The sequence below is a fragment of the Melanaphis sacchari genome, unplaced genomic scaffold (assembly GCF_002803265.2).
Source record: "Melanaphis sacchari strain LSU unplaced genomic scaffold, SCAv2.0 Contig0_pilon_pilon, whole genome shotgun sequence".
Classification (NCBI taxonomy): domain Eukaryota; kingdom Metazoa; phylum Arthropoda; class Insecta; order Hemiptera; family Aphididae; genus Melanaphis; species Melanaphis sacchari.
In genome coordinates this window covers 14,989,012-15,011,152 of record NW_020270366.1, presented here as the reverse complement: position 1 = coordinate 15,011,152, position 22,141 = coordinate 14,989,012, and the positions used below count along the sequence as shown (strand labels likewise).

General features: G+C 35.6%; 1 protein-coding gene across 1 annotated transcript in view; it reads left to right on the top strand.

Annotated features, from left to right (window-relative positions):
• LOC112594388 (toll-like receptor 6) overlaps positions 1 to 20,554 on the top strand; it is a 26,386-nt gene extending 5,832 nt beyond the window's left edge. The window contains exons 2-3 of the mRNA XM_025339150.1: positions 1 to 566; positions 20,402 to 20,554. Coding sequence (XP_025194935.1) covers positions 1 to 546 — 546 coding nt within the window. The 3' untranslated portion in view covers positions 547 to 566; positions 20,402 to 20,554. The remainder of the gene's footprint in view (positions 567 to 20,401) is intronic.
• The last annotated feature ends 1,587 nt before the right edge of the window (positions 20,555 to 22,141 follow it).

Genomic DNA, 22,141 nt, shown 5'->3' with positions numbered 1-22,141 from the left:
CTGTCGCTGTCGTTCCTGCAAAACGAATGGGAGAAACCGGTGTTCCGCACCGCGTTCCAAGCGTGCCTAGAACGGGCCAAGACGAAAAAGCAGTCGGTGGTCGTGTTGCTGACCACCACGATCACGCCCGACCGGGAGCTACAGGCGCTGCTCAAGTCCTGTGACGTGGTTACGTGGGGCGAGAAGCGGTTCTGGGACCGGCTCCGGTACCTGATGCCCGACCCCAAGCCCATGACCAGCGCCGGTGGTGACCTGAAGAAGGTGATATGCGACGGCCGGCCGGTGGCCAGGTACACAGCGGCTCCGACGTCCTTGGAGGCCTGGATACGCATGAGTCCTGCCTCGGTGACGCAGTCGCAGGCGCCCACACAGAGCTCGTGTATGTCCGAGGAATCGTCGCAGAGGACCACGGACGAGGACGAGGATCCGTCCAACCACAGTTACGTGTCCATTGACTATCAGCAGAGACATAAGCTGCACCATGTGTACAGTAGCATACCGGACCCGATTTACAATCAAGCCGGTGGAAGGACTTATTTCGTTTAGAGAACGTGATATTTTAATCGGTGAGTACTTATAATATAAATCATATTACAATATAACAGTTAAGCACAACGGCGATACTCATTATGATGATAATAATGATCCTTAACGACTATGACGACGACAGTTTAGTTTGAGTGGATTTCCCTTACAGGAAACTGCGGCGTTCGATAATTTGCGGTCTAGAAGTCACGTTTTTTATTTATTTATATTTATGTTGTCTGCACTTTGCAAAATATTTCTTCTTCGGATGTTTTTGAGCAGTCGAACTACAAACAATCATATTACGCTGATGGAGAAAAGTTAATAACATCGATACCAACGTATATTCGTATTAAAATACATGATGTGATACTCCTCCAACATCTCGCAAAAATCATGTAATTAACGCGAAAAAAATAACATTGTAGTTGCCCCGAGTCGTTTGCGCACAAACACATACTCATTATATACCTAGGTAATTTCTAACGATTTATCTGCATACCGTTTAATTAATTATTCACTCTTATTTGAGTTAACCGATCTAGTATTTTTCTCTTTTTACTTCGCTCTAATCGTCCTTCGCAGTCGTTTATATATTATACGTAATAGGTCATTTTCTATACTTTGGTGTTTACGTATTGTGTCTTACAAGTCATAAATTATTAAAACGCGAGACGGAGGAGGTGCGCGCTAACCACCGCGACAACCACGATGACGATTCGTCTCCGGTATAATTTCCGGACAATCACGACCGCGGCGCGCGCTCATGCTAAACAACACGCGCGACAAAAATCAAAAAACGATAAAGTGTGTGGGCAGTGCACATGCATGTGATATGCAATGGGTACGAGCAGGAGTGAAATAATAAAAAAAAACCAACACGACTAATCCCGAATATCTACACAACAGTTTACGTCCATGTATATATCGACGGTACATAGTTCGGAAATTATTGGTTTTACGTCGAACCGGTTTCTCTACATATTATTTTTTTTCTTCGCCACCATTTTTTCCTTCAGAAATTTCGCTTCTGCCCGTAGATCGTTATTTTTATTTTTTTAACGATATACGCCCAACGTTAATTGCCCCGATCCTGTTTTTTACCGATTACTTAGGTTCTCTCTGATCAAATATTAATTTAAAATATACATTTATACATGTATATTGTGGGTATAGGTTTTGTATATTATAGTATTATATTATTATGCTCTGCCGATATTCAGCGTGCTCCTCCTCCTCACCCTCACTCCACCCCTTAAACACTCATATACATATGATTCGCTGTCGCGCAGTGACTATATAGTATATAGTATAGAAAATTAGTACTTAAACTAACGGAATATCGAGTAGCTAAAATGAATGATGACCAATTATTTGAAGGCGATTACCTACTTATGGTAACCGTTTTACGCAGACAAGGACTATTCGAGGCCCACTAATTTTTTTGAATATAAGTACTCATCGAAAACGTACAATTATGAAATAAACGTAAAAAAAAAAATGTAACTGGCTCCCTGTCGCGAGGGACTGTGTAACGGTAACGTGTTGTTTTGATGGCAATTATACTAGTTGTTAAATAATAATATTAAAAATACATGTGTATTTTATGAACGCTAAAAGAAATTAAACATTAGATACCTTACAATGTCCTCTGACCCTACGGTACCTACGAACCCACATTCATATCTTTGTTCCAACGGTTACAAAGGATTATTTTTCCGTGTACCTACCTGCAGATTATTTTTCAAGTAATTTTTTTTTACATTTAATATAAATTTTATAACGTCTTTTTATCCTGCTATGTACAAATAAATAATATTATTTGTATCATTACCAAGTATATACATGTATGATGTATATACCTATATAGAACGATAATATGCAATATTCGTGCAAACGCATTGGTAGGTACAACTATTATGTTGTTATTCTGGAATTTGAACATTCGTTGGAAAAAAACAAGTGGATCGAGTTTATAGTTCGTGTGATTTACACGCACAAAAAATAGTTGTGACATTATATGAGATGTTGATAATCGAGTTCAATGGTTTTTATTGTACAAGGATATAAACAAAAACCCATGTGATAATAACAATTATGTGAAGTACTTACCAATATTACACTCGTGTTTTTATAATACCAAATTCTGTACCTAATATTTAATTAACTGTGTGTATTATAACATCATATAATTGACGCTCGTTAATATACCTATAATCACCGGTATAGAAGTTAACCAAAGTCTTCGGTTGAATTTATTTTTAATTTAAATCCTTCGTAGGACAACGACCGCTGGTAGTGTAGAAATTGCACCGCTATGGTAATGATCGGTGGGGGAAAAAAAATATGAAAAAACGCCTTTCTTGCGCGACGCGTCCTTTGCGCTGTATAACTTTCTCCTCCCGTCGTTCTGCTCGTCTGTTTGTTTTTTCTTCCTCTGTCCGGTCGTGCACATCTTGTTAGCGTCCTCGTCGATTTATTTATGTATATATTTTTATATATATATATATTATATATACATGTATATAGTCATATATAAATAGTTTAATAATATAAGTATATATTATATGCACGTAGAGCGTAAAAATGTTCCCTCGTCCATCGTAGCCGTCGCCGTTGTCTCTTGTCTGTAGTTCTGGGTGTATGCGTGTGCATGGCCGGCGGCCGGATCGGTTTCCAATTCGTATGTATACACATTGTTTATGTATAATATATGTATAGAGAACCCGTGATGAAAATTACTGTTATTATGACGAACGGACGATTAGTAACGGACTGCGCCGTGTGCATACGGCGGCTACCTATTTACAATAAGGGCATTTTTTTCTTCTCTACCTGTAATACACTCTTCACAAAATAATATAATAATATACATATACGCACGCACGCACGATGCTGTTCAGCAAGAAATACTGATAGACGGACAAAAAAATCACTATTGCATCTCCCACCGATGACGACGACGACGATAATATAATTTTGACCGTGAAAACGCGATTCCCGTCGGTTTTTGTCCGTGTGAAATCGTGGGTGCTTTTTTCGATCGTCCATTCAAGAAGAATGTGACCCTAATGTGCGAGTTGCGCACACCACGTGTTTTGCTCTCCTCCGGCACACCGTCGTCTCATCGCCCGTGTACCTACCTATATATCTCGTCATGTTATTATATTATATATAATGTTATAGTCGGACGCTCGCGCACGGTCCCGTCGTCGAGATATTTTCGATTTCGTTCTTCGCGAACAACCCACGAATTATGATTATATATGTACCGGTCGCCCTCAGGCCCTCATATATGCCTTAAGTAGGCTTGTCAGTAGATATACTAAATAAAATAAAAATAATAATAATAATAATAAACAAAAATAACACCGGATTTCCACGCTACTTTCTCGACCGTGTAATTTTTATTAACTTCCCCTCCCAAGGGCTTCTTGTTTTTGACGCTGCCGCTGCATATACTTATATATATATATATATTGGTATGTGTGTGCATGCATCTACAACTAACTGCTAACTATCTTATTTATAATTTTGTATAGACAACACTGGTACACTTTACTAGAAATTCAACGTGCCAAGCACTCCTAAAATGTCAGTTATACATTTTATATTACACAACGAGTTTAGGTATACAATAATAAACTTAAAATAATAATATACCTAATCGTCTTCTATACGCGTGCACACGAAATTGACGGATGATGTATGGCGTGAATAACTTATTTTAACGAGCACGGTTAATTAATATAACTATCTATATTACATAGCAAACCTGGTTAATCTGATAAAGAAAAATCTTTATTTACATATGTAAGTCGTGTGCAAATCGATTCGTGTCCTTATAATAAGATTATTACGGTTCTTGTGGACCAAAAATAAAAACATCATTACCTCATAAATCATAGAAATTAATATTAATGTTTTGTAAATGTTATAAGTAGTTTTTATCGTGTTGAAAAAAATAGGCACCATCGCAAAATTGCTTATTTGTCGATTGTTAAAACAAACAATAATTAAAGAATTGTAAAGCAATGTTTTTCCTATACAATATCATTTGGTGTTTTTTTTTTTTTTTAAATTAATATTCTCTGTATAGAATTGTCTCGAGAATTCCGAGTCTTGCCGTCTAGACAGTAAATACGAAGGCGTATTCTATGCGAAGGGGTCTATCTACGACCGTATTGGATTGTTTGTTAATTGAAATTTCCGTGGGGAGGCGTTGGTCAATTCGATTATACGAAAGATCACGGGACGGTATGCACACGAGGCCGAATTTTCCCAGTACGCGCGATCCTTCGTTTGTAGTGTGTGTGTGGGGTCGATAGGAAAAAAACAATATATACGACCCATAGGTACTAGAGGCGACCGACCGGGAAAAAAGTAAAAAAATAAAAAGTAATAAAGAAAAAAAAAGAAAGAACGTGTATACACAGTGTACTCATCTAATATAATAATACGGTATCCTCCCTGCAATTAGTAGCGAGCACTATCTGCAGGTCTCTGGCGAAAACAAAACAAACAGACAAAATAAAAAATGTTCTCGAAACCGTGACTAGCGACGAGCGCCAATGTATATAATATATATTACCTACGCGGTGCGGCCGCCGACAGGGAGGACGGGTGTACATAATTATTACCGAGTTATGTTCTATCTTTTTAACGTCTCGTTAACGTCCTGACGTTAAAATTAACAGTTTCCCTCCCTTTGAACTCCATATACATACGTCTATATATATAATAATATATATAAATTATGTATTATACACACACGCACGCGCATACACATATATATATATATATATAAAAACATTATATACATTTTTTTTTTCTGTCTATACCATTTTCTTTCGTAAATCATCCTCTTCCTCCCTCTCTCCGCGCGTGACTCTATACCGACATTTCGCAATTAAGGACAACATCAGCGGCGGTGGGATATGTATTGAGTGTGTGTGTGTGTATGTGATTAGATCCCCTTCTCCGCTACCATCGTACGCCGTGCGGCTTAATTGATATGTCAATTTGAGACTCGTTTTCCCTCTTCTTCGTTTAGATTATATATATATCAATGTAATGTACCTATATAATATGTTCATGAAGTTGGTCGTGATCCCGAACAGAGCACTAATGAGGTGTGCTCATCGCGAAAGGTTTTTCGCCGATTTCTATCGCGGGAAACAATGTAGCCGATTTGCGGGGCTTTTTTTCATCTTTTCCTTTTCCATTTATTTTTAAATTACCGTGTTTTTGTGCTATTCCCCGAGTAATTATTATTATCATATCGTCGTCGCCTCTTCCATTATATAATATAGTCATTTACGTCGGTCCCTCGCGCACGCACTATTATTCATATAATTTAATCGGACAACGATCGTAGCACGGTTTGCCCTTAACGGAAAAATCTTCGCGTATCTTGCGTGTGTGAATATAGTTAATACACCTATAGATATAAGATAAAACGCTATTGCTCGCGTAATTCCCCGTATAGGTGGGTATAGATTTCCATAATGTTTTGTGTTGTATAGGTATTGGTTTTTGTCGCCGCAGTGGCGTTGAAGTCTTGTTTGTGTATAGATGAAAACTGTGCGCCTCGCGTCCTTAACTCGATCGGTACCTGATAACCATTTTACCAACTGTACCTTCCTATCATCATAACACACCGGCTGGGATAACGAAAACAAAATCCACCGATTCAATGCTAATCGTTTCATCTTTACAACTCAATTACCAGTAGTCTGTCCGATTACACGCATCATGTTTATATGAGAAGAAAAAAAAAATGAAGAAAAAAAACTTCACCAAGACCTCATCATGATAATATACTGCTCGTGATATTTAAAACGTTAATAATGACATATTTTTTGATGAGCTTGCTCGATTAATGGTGTATTCACTTCGTCGGTACCATTATATTAAAATGAATAGTGTGTCCACGATATTGTTTAATACGCACACACCACACACACTCATATATATATATTATAAATCTATATTATTATGCGCCGTCGTAAAATAAAAATGTAAATGTGAAATTTGATACACTCGTGTATTTTTTCTCATATTTTTTAAAATTATGGTCGTAATTATAATATAATATCTATGGACCGTTAAATTCGTCATTCTATTATCGCGACTGTGTGCGTTGCACTTTACGTTGTCGTTTAAATGTTCGACGCCGAAACTCGTCAATATAATATAGTAGGTATATATGGGTATAATAAAAAAAAAAGAAAAATTAACCGTGGGAGAAATACGGTAATAACAATAAATCCAAACGATTTTTTTCTCGTAACAAACACGTCATGACCTTGTCGTCGGCGCAATCGGTGAGTCAAGTTATCTGCACGTTATTATGCTTGGTGCAGCCGTAGATAACATTTCATTGGATTTCGGCTATTTAGTACAACAATTGTAATAATAATAAACAATATTCATGTCCGTGTCGCCCGTCATACGCACGCGGAAGTGTGTATCCACTATATTATCTACCTCGTATCATACTACTATATAGTTATATAATATAACATAATTATTTTAATGCTATAATGTATATATATTATGTATTTTATGCGTGTAAAACTACCACGACAACGGTTGTTCGAGCACAGCACACAATAACTGGGCACGCACGTAATTATCTCTGGTCCGAATTAACGATCCGTTCAATTTACACACATGTATATATAGGTATAAAAGGTACGTATCATATTATTTTAATAGTCGGCTCTGGTAAACAAACACGACCGCGCGCGACTGCAGCCGCTACACTATATTAAACGACTGTTGAAAATACTTAATAATAACAGTAGGAAATGTTAAAAAAAAAAAAAAATTAAAAAACCGCGAGAAAAATTCTCATAAATTCATAACACACGCTCATAAATAATAATAATAATAATTAATATTATTATAATGTAATAGTATAGATAATTGTTTCTCTCCGACGTGAATGCCTCCTCCGACCGTTTTTATTATTTTTAATTATAATACATGTGTGTAAAGAGAAATATAACACTCACGGTAATACTCTCTCTTTCTCTCTTTCTCTCTCTATCCACACGTTTGTAATACGAAAATACTCCGTTTCACCAATATTAATATTACTTAAAATATGTTATGAAAACCGTCGTACACTCGACGCGATGACGGCGGTACCGATATATTTTATGCGCAATCAATGAACACCGAAAGAGGCATCCTCCGCCACAACGAGTAGTGTTTACGCGCACCTGTCGGCTTCGGAATAATTGGTCATTATTTCCGCGCATAAATCATTGTCGAGTTAACACACACGTATAAATATAATATATACAATATACATATTATACTACGTATACCCGTATAATCTATAATAATAATAATAATAATATTATCATTACTGTTAAAGCATTAGTCTTGTATAACAATATTATTATGATATTAGACGACGGCGCGGGTTCGATTTGAGGTGGCAGCGGAGGCTAAATGAGAAACTATAATATTATAAGCTCGTGCACGTGCACACACTCGCCCGTCCGGTGTTGACTGATGGGTAGATTGGTATACTCGGGTATGTGTGGTTGGTCAGGTATAAGGTACACGCGAAGGTACGTGTGTCTGCAGACGCAAACTGGTTCTCGGCCTGAGCGCGGCTTATTAGCGGCGGACCCGGTATTATATTGGTTTTCGGTTACCGGCCGGTAACAATTATTTTCATACCGGCGAGGTGTTTCAGGTGAAATACTGAAATTTGATGTTAAACCGCCACAGCCGCCGCCGCGAATGACCGCATTATGCGTGCGGTAATCGGACCCGCCGGCCGGTTTTTGTGCACTCGGAGCGTGTTTCATCGGACGCGCATAACACGGGGAGAGAACACACAGCTGAGCGGTCGGAGAGGGCTGGAGATCGAATGGCTGCTGTCGCGGCGCGGGTTCTTAGAAACAGAAATTTGTCCGGTGGTTCTTGTCCATTGTCGCCCTCGAGCGCATATTGTTCAAATTACAAGAGGTATTGCGCGGTCGTCCCCGTCAATCCATACACGCCAATAATAATTTATAATTTATTGTCCAAGAGTTTTCGCGCCTACGTCCCCTCGAGTGAAAACACAATTCCCTCGCTCGCTCTTATTATTCCTTTTTTTTCGGATGACATTCCGTGGCTTATTTTCGGACCCGCGAATACGCCACAATGCCGCGGTTCTTTACAAAACGCATACAATGCATTATTAAACATTATATATTACATCGTACAACAGTCTGGACAAAACACCCGTTTGGTTTCGCGAAACGTAACGATTTTTTATAATTTTCATATACCGCTATGTCATCGTCATCTATACAACCTATGCAACTGCCTTTATTCTTACTCGTTCACTCTCTCTCTCTTTATCTCTGTATATACCTATAGGTATACGTGTTATACATTTACCCTAATTGTTTTTGAAATCGAGAAATTCCGGTGTCAACGTTTAATTAGTAATTACCCGCAATCGATGTCAAAGTCATGCACGTGCCCGCCACAATAGACCTACATAATAATATATAATAAAGTAATTAATAATTGTTATATTACATTAATCTTCTCGGTAGCAGTAATAAAGTAATAGTAAAATATATACTACATAATATATAGTATTATAGCTGGACCCAGGCAACCGTGAACGTTAAATATCGACGAATTTCAATCATAAAAATCTGTCTCAATATTTTTTTTCGCCAAAAAACATCGATATTGAATTTTTAATGAAAAATAACGGCTGTTGTGCATGGCGAATCGGCAACGGTATAATATCTATTCTTTGCGTTGAAGGATTTAAAAAAAATTATAGATATGTTATAAAATATATATAGGTACATGTTGATTCTTGCATTTATTCTTAGACTGATTTCTAATGTCATTACGCATTTTGTCTCACGATAAAAAATAAAATTATAAGTACATTTTTAATACAATCACGTACGTTCGCGTCATCCTAAATAAAGTATAAAATAATTCACCAACTCCTTCTGAACTTATAATCAATATTTGGTTTATTTAAATGGATTTTGGGTGGTTAAAAACTATAATTAATGTTTAATATTTAATGTAAATAACGCGAAATGCATTTTAAAATATGCACACACCTAAAACCGACTACTGGATCTATTAATTAATTTTCTTATACATGTCGGTTGTCCGTATCAAACCCAGGAATCTTGCGAAACATTGTAATAAACATCGTGCAATTCTTTTATTTATCGTTTCTCTACACCGGTCATCACCGTCGGCGTCTCGTTATGGTACCAGTTAAACAAACCGAAATCGTTTATACGTTTTTACGGACCTCCGCGAGGAACCCCTAGGTTATGAAAAATAAATAAATAATAGTAATTAATATAATAATCTTTAAACTTTAAGTCCAGGCGTGGACACTATTAGAGAACTCCCAATATTACAGCATTTATATTTTATTATTTCATCGTCCAGAATTTAATATAATATGATAACAAATATTCAGTCACAAGGTCGTATGTCTCCCCGAGGCCTAATCGAAGAGCAACAATGAAAATAATAATATCAAATAATAAAATAATAATAACTATCGTATAGAGACAATAAACTTGCGCTAACCTTATGTCCTATATTATACTATGGATATACCTGTACATGTATATATGTTGCTGTTGCTGCCGCAGTGTATTATATATACCTCACAGTGCATTAAATGAGAGGGACGGGAAGAGGACAGTGTGCGGTAATTTGAGAGAGTGAAGAAAAAAGCATTGTTGGGCCGTGTCACGCATATTACAATTTATTTCACTTGACCGGAACTAGGCTGTTTCGACGAGGCACGACGGGCGGAATGGTTGCGGAGAGGGTGTACTTATGTGAGGGGTGGGAGTGGCGGAGTACGTCTATTGTATAGTCGAACGAGCACAAGCTACTGTCACATAGTACGCCCACAGTTCACGATTATGGATAAGAATATTATACTGTAGTTTCCTGTTCATAGTTGAAGGTACTGTGCAGTTACGATTGTTACGATATCGCGCACCTAGACGATTTATATGTATATATATATAATAATAATATAATAATGACGATGACTGCAGGCCCATCCACAATATGATATTATGATTATTAAGTATACTACTGTTATGTATATCATTGAGAGCTGGCCCGGCTAGGAAATTGAAAAGTTCTGCTTCGTAGGCTATAAGTCGGATAAGGTATATTTATGCATATTGTATTATTGTAATAATAAGATATTATATTATATTATAAAGTACGTAATGTTTCTGACGTAACCGAATGCACCAACACGTGTCGTCTGTATACAGATAAGTCATACTCGTACACACAAACATATATATTGCAAAATGCAAATATATCAAATATATATAGTCACGAAAACTTACGTTTAGATACGTAAAATGTGTAGTGTGCATATTAAGTCAAAATTGGAGATCCGCGACATATGATAATGATGGTAATAGAAATATATTAATTTTTGCGACGTTTTCTATGTACCTAATCTACACATGCACATTTATCGATTCACTAAATGTTTTTATAAATACCGTGATGATATGTACGAACGAAACGATTACACCATTAATATTCATCAGTCATTGGTATATTTTTACACACTCGTACAATATTATTATTCGTATATTACCTACGCCTTATAATTTATTTTATAATTCGTGTATAATCGTGTGTTCGAGTGCAGTAATCGGACGATATGCATAATATTATGTAATATTATATTATATACACACATATATTATTAATATTACGACGTCCACAAACTCACACCGTGTAAATCGGGGGAGTTAATAATAAATTCTTTGGGTTACCTCCAAAACGATTTGCATATAAACAAAAAATATATAAAAGGTACGACGAAAAAAAATTAAACAATACGTGAGGCGGTCAAGTCTTCGTCCTCGTGGTCGTCTCCTCTTCTCGTAAACCGGCGTGGTGGCGACTACGGCGGTGTATATATGCGCGCACGTAGGTACCAGTTTTTTATAGTAATAATAATATTATGTGCGCGTACGGAAGAACAATGAGACGTATATATTATAATTACCCCTCTGCGGGCCTCGTAACAATATCATCTCGGTATATTATTATAAATTATTATTTTCCATCTATAAAAATAATATTAAATCATGGACGTATCGATAACAATATAATTAAACGGTCATTAGGAATGCTTATGTCGCCCACACGAAGCGCATAATATCATCATCGTATTTTTAATAATAATAAGAAAGCTCCAACGAATAACACAATACAATAATAGGAGGAGCCCCCCACCCCTTTTACACGATTTACATTGAAATCTTTACCTTTAAACTGCGGAATATATCACGAATAAAGTAGTATATTATTACTATAATACTAAGTACAGAGTGTGCGTCATCGCGAAATACTCGTCGACAACCGTAAATCGATATTATGTCCAAACGAACTAGATTTTAACCCCCCCCCCCCTCTCCCGTCCAAGTCGCTATTCAATTCCCCCGTTGTGTACGTACGGCTTTACAGGAAGACGGGGGAAATATTATATTTATTATAAACCTATATAATATTGTGAAATATATCGCGTTGTTTGTCGAAAACGCGTCTCCGCAAATGCATTATCACGTGTCCGGTCTGGCCGGATGCTCGGTCGGCGAAGCCGCGCACATGCGCCTTCGGGAACACGATTTTTCGTGATGGACGGCAAAGAAGAAGAGTGAGAGAGAGAGAGAGAGACAGTACCCCTCGGTCGCACGTGAAGCCTATAATTTTCGACCAGCGCGCGCGCCGTAAGACAACGTCGACGGCTTTCCTCGCAAATAATATAATGACGAAGTAAAGTCAAAATAAAAATAAAAACAGTAAATAAACACACACCATGCATACACACGAGTTGTTAGTCGCGTAACAATAATAATAATCCCCTGACAATCGTCTTCGGTTTGCCGACTCGTTAGGTATGATATATAATATATATATATTTATATATATAAAGATAATAGGCGGCGTTGTGTATATTACACGCTGCTGCTGCTGTTGCTGCTGTTGCTGCTGCTGCTGCTTCGGTTGCGGCAAACCACACGACGACGGTAGGGCAAAATAGAGAGACTACGTGCGGCTGTGCGTTGTGTATTGGTTTAAGTGCGGTCTGTTTTCGGGTTTTATAAATTCCACTGCAAGGTCGCGCGATTACGAAAAAATAAAAATCCTATTAAAATGTATACTCGTACATTTTGGTTTTCACACCCGGTGTATAAGTATAAAAGATAGCCACCTAAAAATTGCCACTATGCGACTTGTTTTATTACGCCATTAGCGTGGTTTACGTCGTACATATCGTAGGCGTACACATGATATTATTGTATTAATATTAACATCACGCTGTATGATGCAGCCAAATGAAATGTCCATTTCGACCATAATAGGCCATCCACCAAGTACTGCTGTAACAGCAATATTAATCGAATTATCGCATTGTATAACGTGTGTCGCCATCAAATACAAACGATTGTAAATCTATAACACAAGTCATAGCACTCTCATTCGAATAGTATTCTGTGTAATTGAATTTTTCGATTGGGTTACCCTATACTATAGGGCCTATAGAATAATTATTCTTTTAACACTGTTTTCTTTTTTTATTACGTTTTTAGAAATCGACTTGCATCATTTACCTACCTACCTATTTAATATACGTATATACTGTATACCAATATTGTGCGGCACCCATTGTTAACGATTATATTTTACTATACAGTTCAGGTTAGGTTGTATGATGTTTCGATAATGAAATTTTGTTTTACGAAAGCGGCCGTCCCGAGGGGATGGTGGGTGGGGTGGTAGAGGACGCCGCCGACGAAGACCGTTTAATCCGCCTAGTTAATTTCCGAACACAATGGGTAACTTGTACCTACGTAATTATTATAATTTTTTTCCATCCGTATTCGCGATACGAACCACAGCACAACACTACTTGTTTTTACTCGCGTCAATACATGCATTTATTAAATGGTTATTTATTATTATGATTTTTTTTTTTTTTTTTGCTTTATTATAAGCCGAACAAATGTGAAAATATACTCCGATAAGTATATAATATTCTCGTGTGATTTTTCACGACGATTGGCCCGCGGTGGAGCTCGTTTCTTAACCGTGCAATTCGAACGAGTTCGTTAAAACGGGATTACTATGTATTATTATTATACGAAGATAGAACATAGCCTAACCTCCGCTATGTGTGCAGCGCTCATTAACAATACACACGGTCCGAAACACGTAACCGTATAATAATAATATAATATGTGTACATACACATTCACTATTTGTCTAAAATATTATGTACGCGGTACGCCGAGCGCGGCTTGCAACGATGATAATAATAGTAATAACACGGTAGTGTATTATTTCGTTTTTAAAGTGATTCTAAGCCATTCTCTATATTATAAATGTATATATATATATATATATATATATATATACAGAATAATTCATCGAGCATACTCACCCTCCATTGGATCATTTTTTTAAAAAAATTTAAACTGGTAAAGATTTTAAATAACTGCATTGTTGAAAAAAAAAGAGGTGAGCATTCTTGGTGAATTACTTTGTATATATAAATATATATTTATCACGATCATACGGTAATTGCATATTTGCTTGTACACTGTGCGTTTAAAATGCATACCGCGTGCGCTTTTGAGCGTCTAAATTTAACGTTTGTAAAATAACAATATTATTATTATTGTATATTACTACGCGCTATGAGCTTTTTGGTCTATTCAGTTGTAAAATATTGTTGCACGATGTACAAAAAATACAAGTGAAACGACCATAATGCGGTTAACGCGCAAAAGTTGGGATAGTAGCGGCGGCATTTGTTCAATTCGTCGAGTCGATGGCAGAGAGCCGCAATCCTTTTAACGAAAACAATAATCGTCAATTAACAGCTCAACTCGAGTTTAAACGAGTCACCGCCGCCGTGCCAATAAAATCAGTAAATTATTTCGCTGGTTTTGTACGTCTATGTATAATATAATATATATTATAAATTCAGATGTCGGAAGTAACGACGGTATTGCAATATTTTTTTCCACAGTAGCGTTTAGTAACAGCGACACCACCAGTTTTCCGTCGTAAATAAACACAAATTTCGATGTATCGAAATGCGTTGTAGACATTATTTATGTATAATCTTTTACTTAACTTTTTAATGTTAAAATATTTCTTCTAAACAACGACGAATGCGATTCATTCTACATTTAAAAAATATTGAAATGACAATAATAGTTCATCGTTATCATAAGTGCACCATTCGTGTTTTTCAAAAAAAATGTAAATAAATGACCAACGATTGTAGCGCCTCACGTTGCGGATACAAGTGTGGCGTCGATCGTTGCCCATGAAACAATGGATCGAAATCGCAATGACTATATGGCTATGATATATTCAATAATTATTATACTATATACGATAGTAATAATTATTATCTGCACACAAATCTTAAATGTAATATCGTCAATCGTCATGTCTATCGAACTGATTTACAGCTAACACAACAATACATAATATTCATGATATTAAAATAGTTGTGCATTATTCTGAAAGGCGCCTCTGCAACCACTGTTTCCAGCAGTGGCGACGACGTGCGATATCACCACTTCTGCGTACCATGTAATATAATATTATTATTGTTATTACGGAGTAACGTGACCGGTATCGTTCGTGAGAAAGATAAATGAACCCGACAGCTATTTTAATCTGGAACGGACGGCAGGCTGTTGGAACGTGGGCACACCGACTGCCCGCAGTTTATGTTATATTATTATTATAATGATATTATGTTAACCGTATACTATGTGTAGTGGAAAAAAAACGACGATGACGACGACGACGACGGAATTACACGAGAACATTATATTACTGCGCGAGAGTAGGATCTCCGACGTCTTGGGTTGCTGGGTCTGGCGCACCATCGTCGGACGTTGAATAATAATAATAATATATTATAATAAAATTTATAATAATAATAATAATACGATCCGAGAGACCGATATTATAATATTTTTACGAAAATACGATGTTTTGCAATTACCGCGTTATACCGTGCATCCGTGCGCCGTGAAACGGACACATGCACACGCGAGATTAGAATATCATTATAATAATAATAATAATTCCGAATATGCTTGTATTGTATTATTATTATTTTTTTTTTTTTAAATATTTTCTCTGCGCTACTGATTCACACAGCGTGGACGTTATATTATAAATATAAAAAAATCAAAATGCGAAGAATAACTCGACAAAAAAAAAAAAAAAAATAGAAATATAAACTATTTTATTACTTTTTTTTCACGTTTGAATTCATCGAATGCGTTTATATACGTATATAATATAATATATACACGCACTTGACCTTTTTTTCAAAATCAACATAGCCCTACAGCGGGTGGGGGTTTACTTCCCGTTCGAGTACAGTGTAATTCTCCCGCCGCTGTCGCTGAGTACTCTCGAACTGCTGCTGTACGTCATCGCCGGTGAAAAAATAATGCGATTATATAATATATTATACCTAGGCTACATAACATACGAATCTCGATTTTACAATCGTCTGGAATTACGTCCGAGTAATAATATGTATCATATCCATTCCACAGAAATGTCTTCTTAAAAACAATTTTCGAAATAGCACGCACCATATAGGTGGTTATAAGGGGAACTAGATAGGAGGGAGAGATTAAGTCTCCTCAAAGATTAAGATAGGGTCTACAATTACAGATGTATTACAAATTTATACATGTCATCGTGTTGTCACAAAACATTCTGTGGCGATTCGACAAAATATTATTAAATGGTATTCGACTGTTGACTCGACCGTATACGTTTCCTACCGATCAACCATGTTACACCTATAAATATAGTATTATAGCTGCGGACTTTCCTTTCTGAGTATCACAAGTACCGTAACTGCTGAAATTACGACGTATAGCAATAAATAATAATAATAATAATAATAATAGGTAATGATAATAATTATCGTCATAATAGTTCATTGTTATCGTCGGTATTATTTTTTTTTATCGTTTAGTAATAACCACGACATCCGTCGTGTTCGACCTTTTTCGACTCTATCTGGGCAACGACACCTCGGTCTGGTTAAGATACCCCCTCTCACCCGAGGTGAGGTATATTGATATTATCACTAAGGCTAAGATTTAAATTATATGCATTGGAATGGTTTTTTTTTTGTTGTTGCTATGTTATTCAAAACATTTAGTAAATAACATCCACAATCGCCTAATACTGACATCAATTACATATTTTTAATTTTACATATTTTAAGTATAATCCATTCTAATATTACAGCATGTTTAAGCTATAAACATGATTTATATGCATTGTTTGTTGTATGTTGTATTTTAAACAAAAGTATCAAAAAGTATTAAAAAAAAAAATTATTTCTTTATAATGTAATATTTGTACGGTTATTCGTAAGTCCGACGTCGTCGTCCATTATAATATTGTAGGTATTATATTATCTTTACCTTCTTCTCCACGGACCTTCGTATCACACTGCTTCATATGCTGGTCACGGAAAAGCCAAACGTCCGATTTATCTACTTGAATGTGCATTATTCCCGCGCGCATACGATGTACATATAAATATTATATAATGTTCACGAAGTAAAAATACATGAGCGCGAGTTACACCGATGATAGGAGCGCACATTTCGTTATAACAATATTATTATATACATACCCACCTTATATATTTTATTATTGTATACTAGTGCCGACGACGGTAAAAATTCCATAGAAGTACACCTCAATGGGAAGAAGAGATTTAATACACACAACTTGCCATTGAACACAGTTTACGACGGTGTATTATATTATTATCGTACGCATTACTATATAGTTTTCTAGTATTTTATTCGACGCGTTATTATTCTATATCATATTATAAAAGCCCCATGATGGCGCCTTCGCCGTCGTCGTAGGATGGTACCTACCTATATTATACGTTTGTATAACGATTGGGTTGTAAAAAAAAATAAAAATAAAATAGGTAAAAACGTACTACACACACAAAAGGCATATAAAAAATAATAGTTGACTAACGTTCTTATGTAAAATGCTTAGTATAATATAATATAATACGTTATATACGCATATAAGCACTCGAAGCGGTCATTAGATTCGTTGAAGTAAAAAAATTAAAATTAAAATACACCTATAAAAGAAATATTATAAAACATAAATAGGTAGGCACCTCCTAGTTGTGAAGACTTTTTCTAGCCCATTATTGTTTTATTCGTTCCTTCTAAATTAACCAACTTTAATCTGAAACGTACAGAATTATGCAAATCAAGAGATAGTCACAAAATTAAATTATTCAAATTAAATCGTTTTAATCTCTGGGATAGAAATATTGGTATAACAATAATAACAGTAATAATAATAATAATAATAATAATATAATAAATGTTTTAATTCTAAATTTATCAGAGTTCCAGATCCTAAATGGACAGGTTTATGAATAGACTTATCGGCCGCGGCGGCAGTGTTGACGTAATAACAACACATAGTCAATTTATGATAACGCGCGCTTAGACTAGCAAGACAGAATTTTATCGTGCGATGAAAAACGATTTCGAGAACTACGGTACGGACGTATTAATTATTTATCATAATATAAAGCCACTCGGTTAAACTTCGATAAAACGCGTCATATTATTATTGTGACTTACCTGTATTAAGATTATGAATATTATTTTAGTCTTCTACTTATACACAGAGAGTGGTTATTGTTGCTTTTTATTCGAGAGGACCGCAGCCCCATCCCCCTCACTGCACAACGATGGAATTGTTCTGTTTATTCCCTATCTAGTAATAATGGGTGAAAATATTTTTTTCACGTCTTTTTCGTTTTCATAAGTAATATTATTATCGCTCATTATTATTCTTAAGTTTCAATACTCAACACGAACACCTTGCCCAGGTGACAAATGTCGCATTCTCTTCTTTTATTTATTAGACGGCGTGACAAGCCACACGCGTCACTAAAATAATAACGCGTTATCAATAAATTAACATAAATTATAAATACCTATATACCAAGTACCCCATGGCCCATATGCTGGATACTTGTATTATATTAAACTGCAATATTATATAATAATACACATGACTACAGTATATTATTAAATTTGTTGCCTAGGACTTAGTTGAATTTATTAATGTTATAGGTAATATTGTTGTTAAGTACCTATACGTTTAATTCGGCTATTATCTATAGTTACGTTAAAAAAATGAATAAATCTCAATCATATCCACGAAAATGTCGTACAAAATATTATACTTATATACTTACCTCTTAAAGATATACAGGCTGATAACACCGTCCACGACGACTTGCGCATATAAGAAAAAACTTTTAAACCCCTAGTTGCCAAAAACCTTGTACGAGATATCTGCGTCGTCAACAACGTAGGAATACGTCCATCATTTCTGACATATTAAAATTAATTTAGGTTTTTCTCTATCTTTTTCTCTTTATTTTATGTGTTAATTTTGCTTTTGTCGCTTCCACGACAAAATGGTGTCCGCCAATGGTGCACCGACCGGAAGTCCAGCCATGGCTGCCATCGTAGAGTGGGTGCCCCCTCCTGAGTTGTTGCCGCAGGTGTATAAGCGTATCGTTCGCGCTGGTCAAATTTCCATTTCGCATAACTTACTCGAAACAATTTTTTTTCGGTATTAAAAAAAAAAAAACTCGAAAAAAATAAAAATCCCGTATTCTCTTAGCACATTATAACACACTGTCACTAAACCGCAATTGCTCCCCTCAAATATGTTTTACATCGTCGGTCGTCTACACATAGATACTCTCTTAAAATATATACTGCATACTGAATATAAATGGTGTAGTGTTTCATTCAAGAAACCGATACGAAATGGCGGTCTTTACTATAATATAATATAGTATTATTTGTTGCTCTCTCTGCGTATACATTTATTTGTGTTATAGGTATGCTCATACTATATAAAACCTGCATCAACTTACTGCACCTATCTTTGCTTTATTATAGTATTGTGTTTATTTCACCACCACGTCGTTGTAGTAGTATATGCTCCCTCGCTACTTACTGTAGGGGAGTGGAAAGTAAGGAGTGTTAGTCGACTTGTGAACGAGCGAGCGAGAGACTACATTGACAGAGTTAGTGTGCAAGGTAGGGATATTATAAGGAGAGAGAAAGAGAGTGAGAGAGAAGAATATATTGAGAGGGAGTGAGATTTATAGATGAACGAGACGAAGGTGGACGGGGTTCTTCTTACGATCCGTAGTTGTTTTTCATACAAATCGTCTCATTCTACCACCGCCACTGTTACCCCTTAACGACGCCGCCTGTTTTCCCAGTGAAGAAAACTACTTTTTCCGCCTCTTGAATACCCGATGGGAATTTATTATTAATACCGACAGCGTCTCGGCAATTTTAAAATATTCTCCCCATATTTATACCGTTTGTCCCACCACGCCCAATTGTCGTATTTTATATTATTATCTATATTATGTATATTATAAATAATATATATATTTATAGAAGATGCCTGCGAAAATTACCGTCTTTTTAATGATTGTTTAATAATATTATCACTGCTGTTATCTTATGTGCAAACTGTTTATTGTATATATACAAAATAAATTATATTGTATAATACAGAGAAATTGGGGGGAAAAATTACGTGAGTAACCGCTAACTTCATAACGTCGCCGCCCTTCGACCATAAAATCTTATTAGCTATTTCATATTTGTGTCTGTTTATTAACGCACCCTCTTCTAATTCGTTTATACTAATTATGAATTTTATTTTTTTGTTACAGATAAACATGAAAATTACCGACCGCCGTAGTCGTCGTGGACTGTAATGCTGGACGACACCCATCTGCTTCTTCTTGTCTGTATTATTTAAATGATAAATACCACGTGTAATTATAATATATTGTGTAAATCGAATTATTTTGTAAATAACCTCCGTTGTTATTTCATTTACGTTTTGTTTTGATTTTATATAGATTTTATACAAGCCTATTTTTTTTTAAAAAAAATATTCATTTAATATTTTTTTTAACCTTCGTTAAAGATGACATACAGGCTAGACATTTTTTAAAAGACTGAAATGGCCTTGAGAGGTTTCATTTTTCCTTGTAGCTAATAAAAAGTCATATTTTTATAATGAAAAAAAAAAATACAATGTATTCGGGGGACATTATCCTTTTTTTTGTATTATATAAAATTGTTAGCGCTTAATATGATGCACTCGATAGGTTAACCGTCGTTGGTTAAATTTTCAATTATTGATCCTGTTCGTCTGTTATTTTGATGATATTAATGTATAGGCTCGGCCGGGTCGTCGGCGTTGAAAAGTTCCTGTAATTTTAATTTCTTCTATAGTAAAAAATATTTAAAAAAAATTTAAATTTAAACATATATCGGTGCTTTTTAGAGTCTAGTGACCTAAAACTATAGCTCGACGTTGTGTAATTATTATTATATTATTATTATTATTATTATTATTATTATTATTATTATTATTATTACTATACTGTTATCGAATTTCTTTGTACATTTTTTTTTATACTAACCCAGCGTGTACTTAAAAAGAACAGACTGGCTCTAAATGCTTAACAGATTTGGGAAACCTATTCTCCCCTCGTGTAACTATATTTCCCTCTGTTATTGTATTATAAGTGTTTAGTCTTTATGTGATTTATTTTGTATTATAAATATTAGACGCACATTTTATGATGTATTTAATGATGTGTACAAAAAAAAAAAAAAAAATAGCTTTAATAAAAAGTCATAATTTATAATGCTCAAAATTTGTGTTTAAATTTTTTCCTGATGTCCTTTTGGACAGATTTGACCTCTCCATGATTATCATTTTATTGGCCTTTGTCTCTTGCAAAGCACGAAGAAAATATATTTGTATACAATTTATGTTGGTAGATATAGGTAAACACAGATGTTACACTTACTGGTCAAAGACTACGCTTCGAGAATGAGATACACACTATACAATAGTACAGGTAACCTACTCAATATTATTATGATAGCGGTTGACGAGGAAAACCGCCATTACAACAGTAGAGATTATCGGTGTGTCCGTCCGTGACATTAAATATCGTAATTCCATTTTCTCATCTAGCTGCCGGTCTCCTTCTGCGGGTACCGTCACGACAGTCATATTCTCTATGGTATAGGGTGCCCGGGGGACTGGTAGCGCTTCTCCGCGAGAACGTTTCTCATCTGTATATACACATACACCTAGGTATATAAGTCTTGGTATAAACCCACCTATACAATCGTTGATTCGGCTTCCGGGCGTTTTTTTTTTTTTTTTTCTGATCTGTGAACAGTGAACACACACTGCACACACGCATTTAATAACACAATGTTATTACTCCAGTCTTATTATTGCTGTATCATTGTCCGGGGGTTGGCCTCCGGCTGAATTAACTCCGCGTTATATAATAACGCAATAACGAATCTTACGGAATATAATATAACGTATATGTGTGTGTAATATATTAATATGTACATCAGCCGGACCACTACAACCC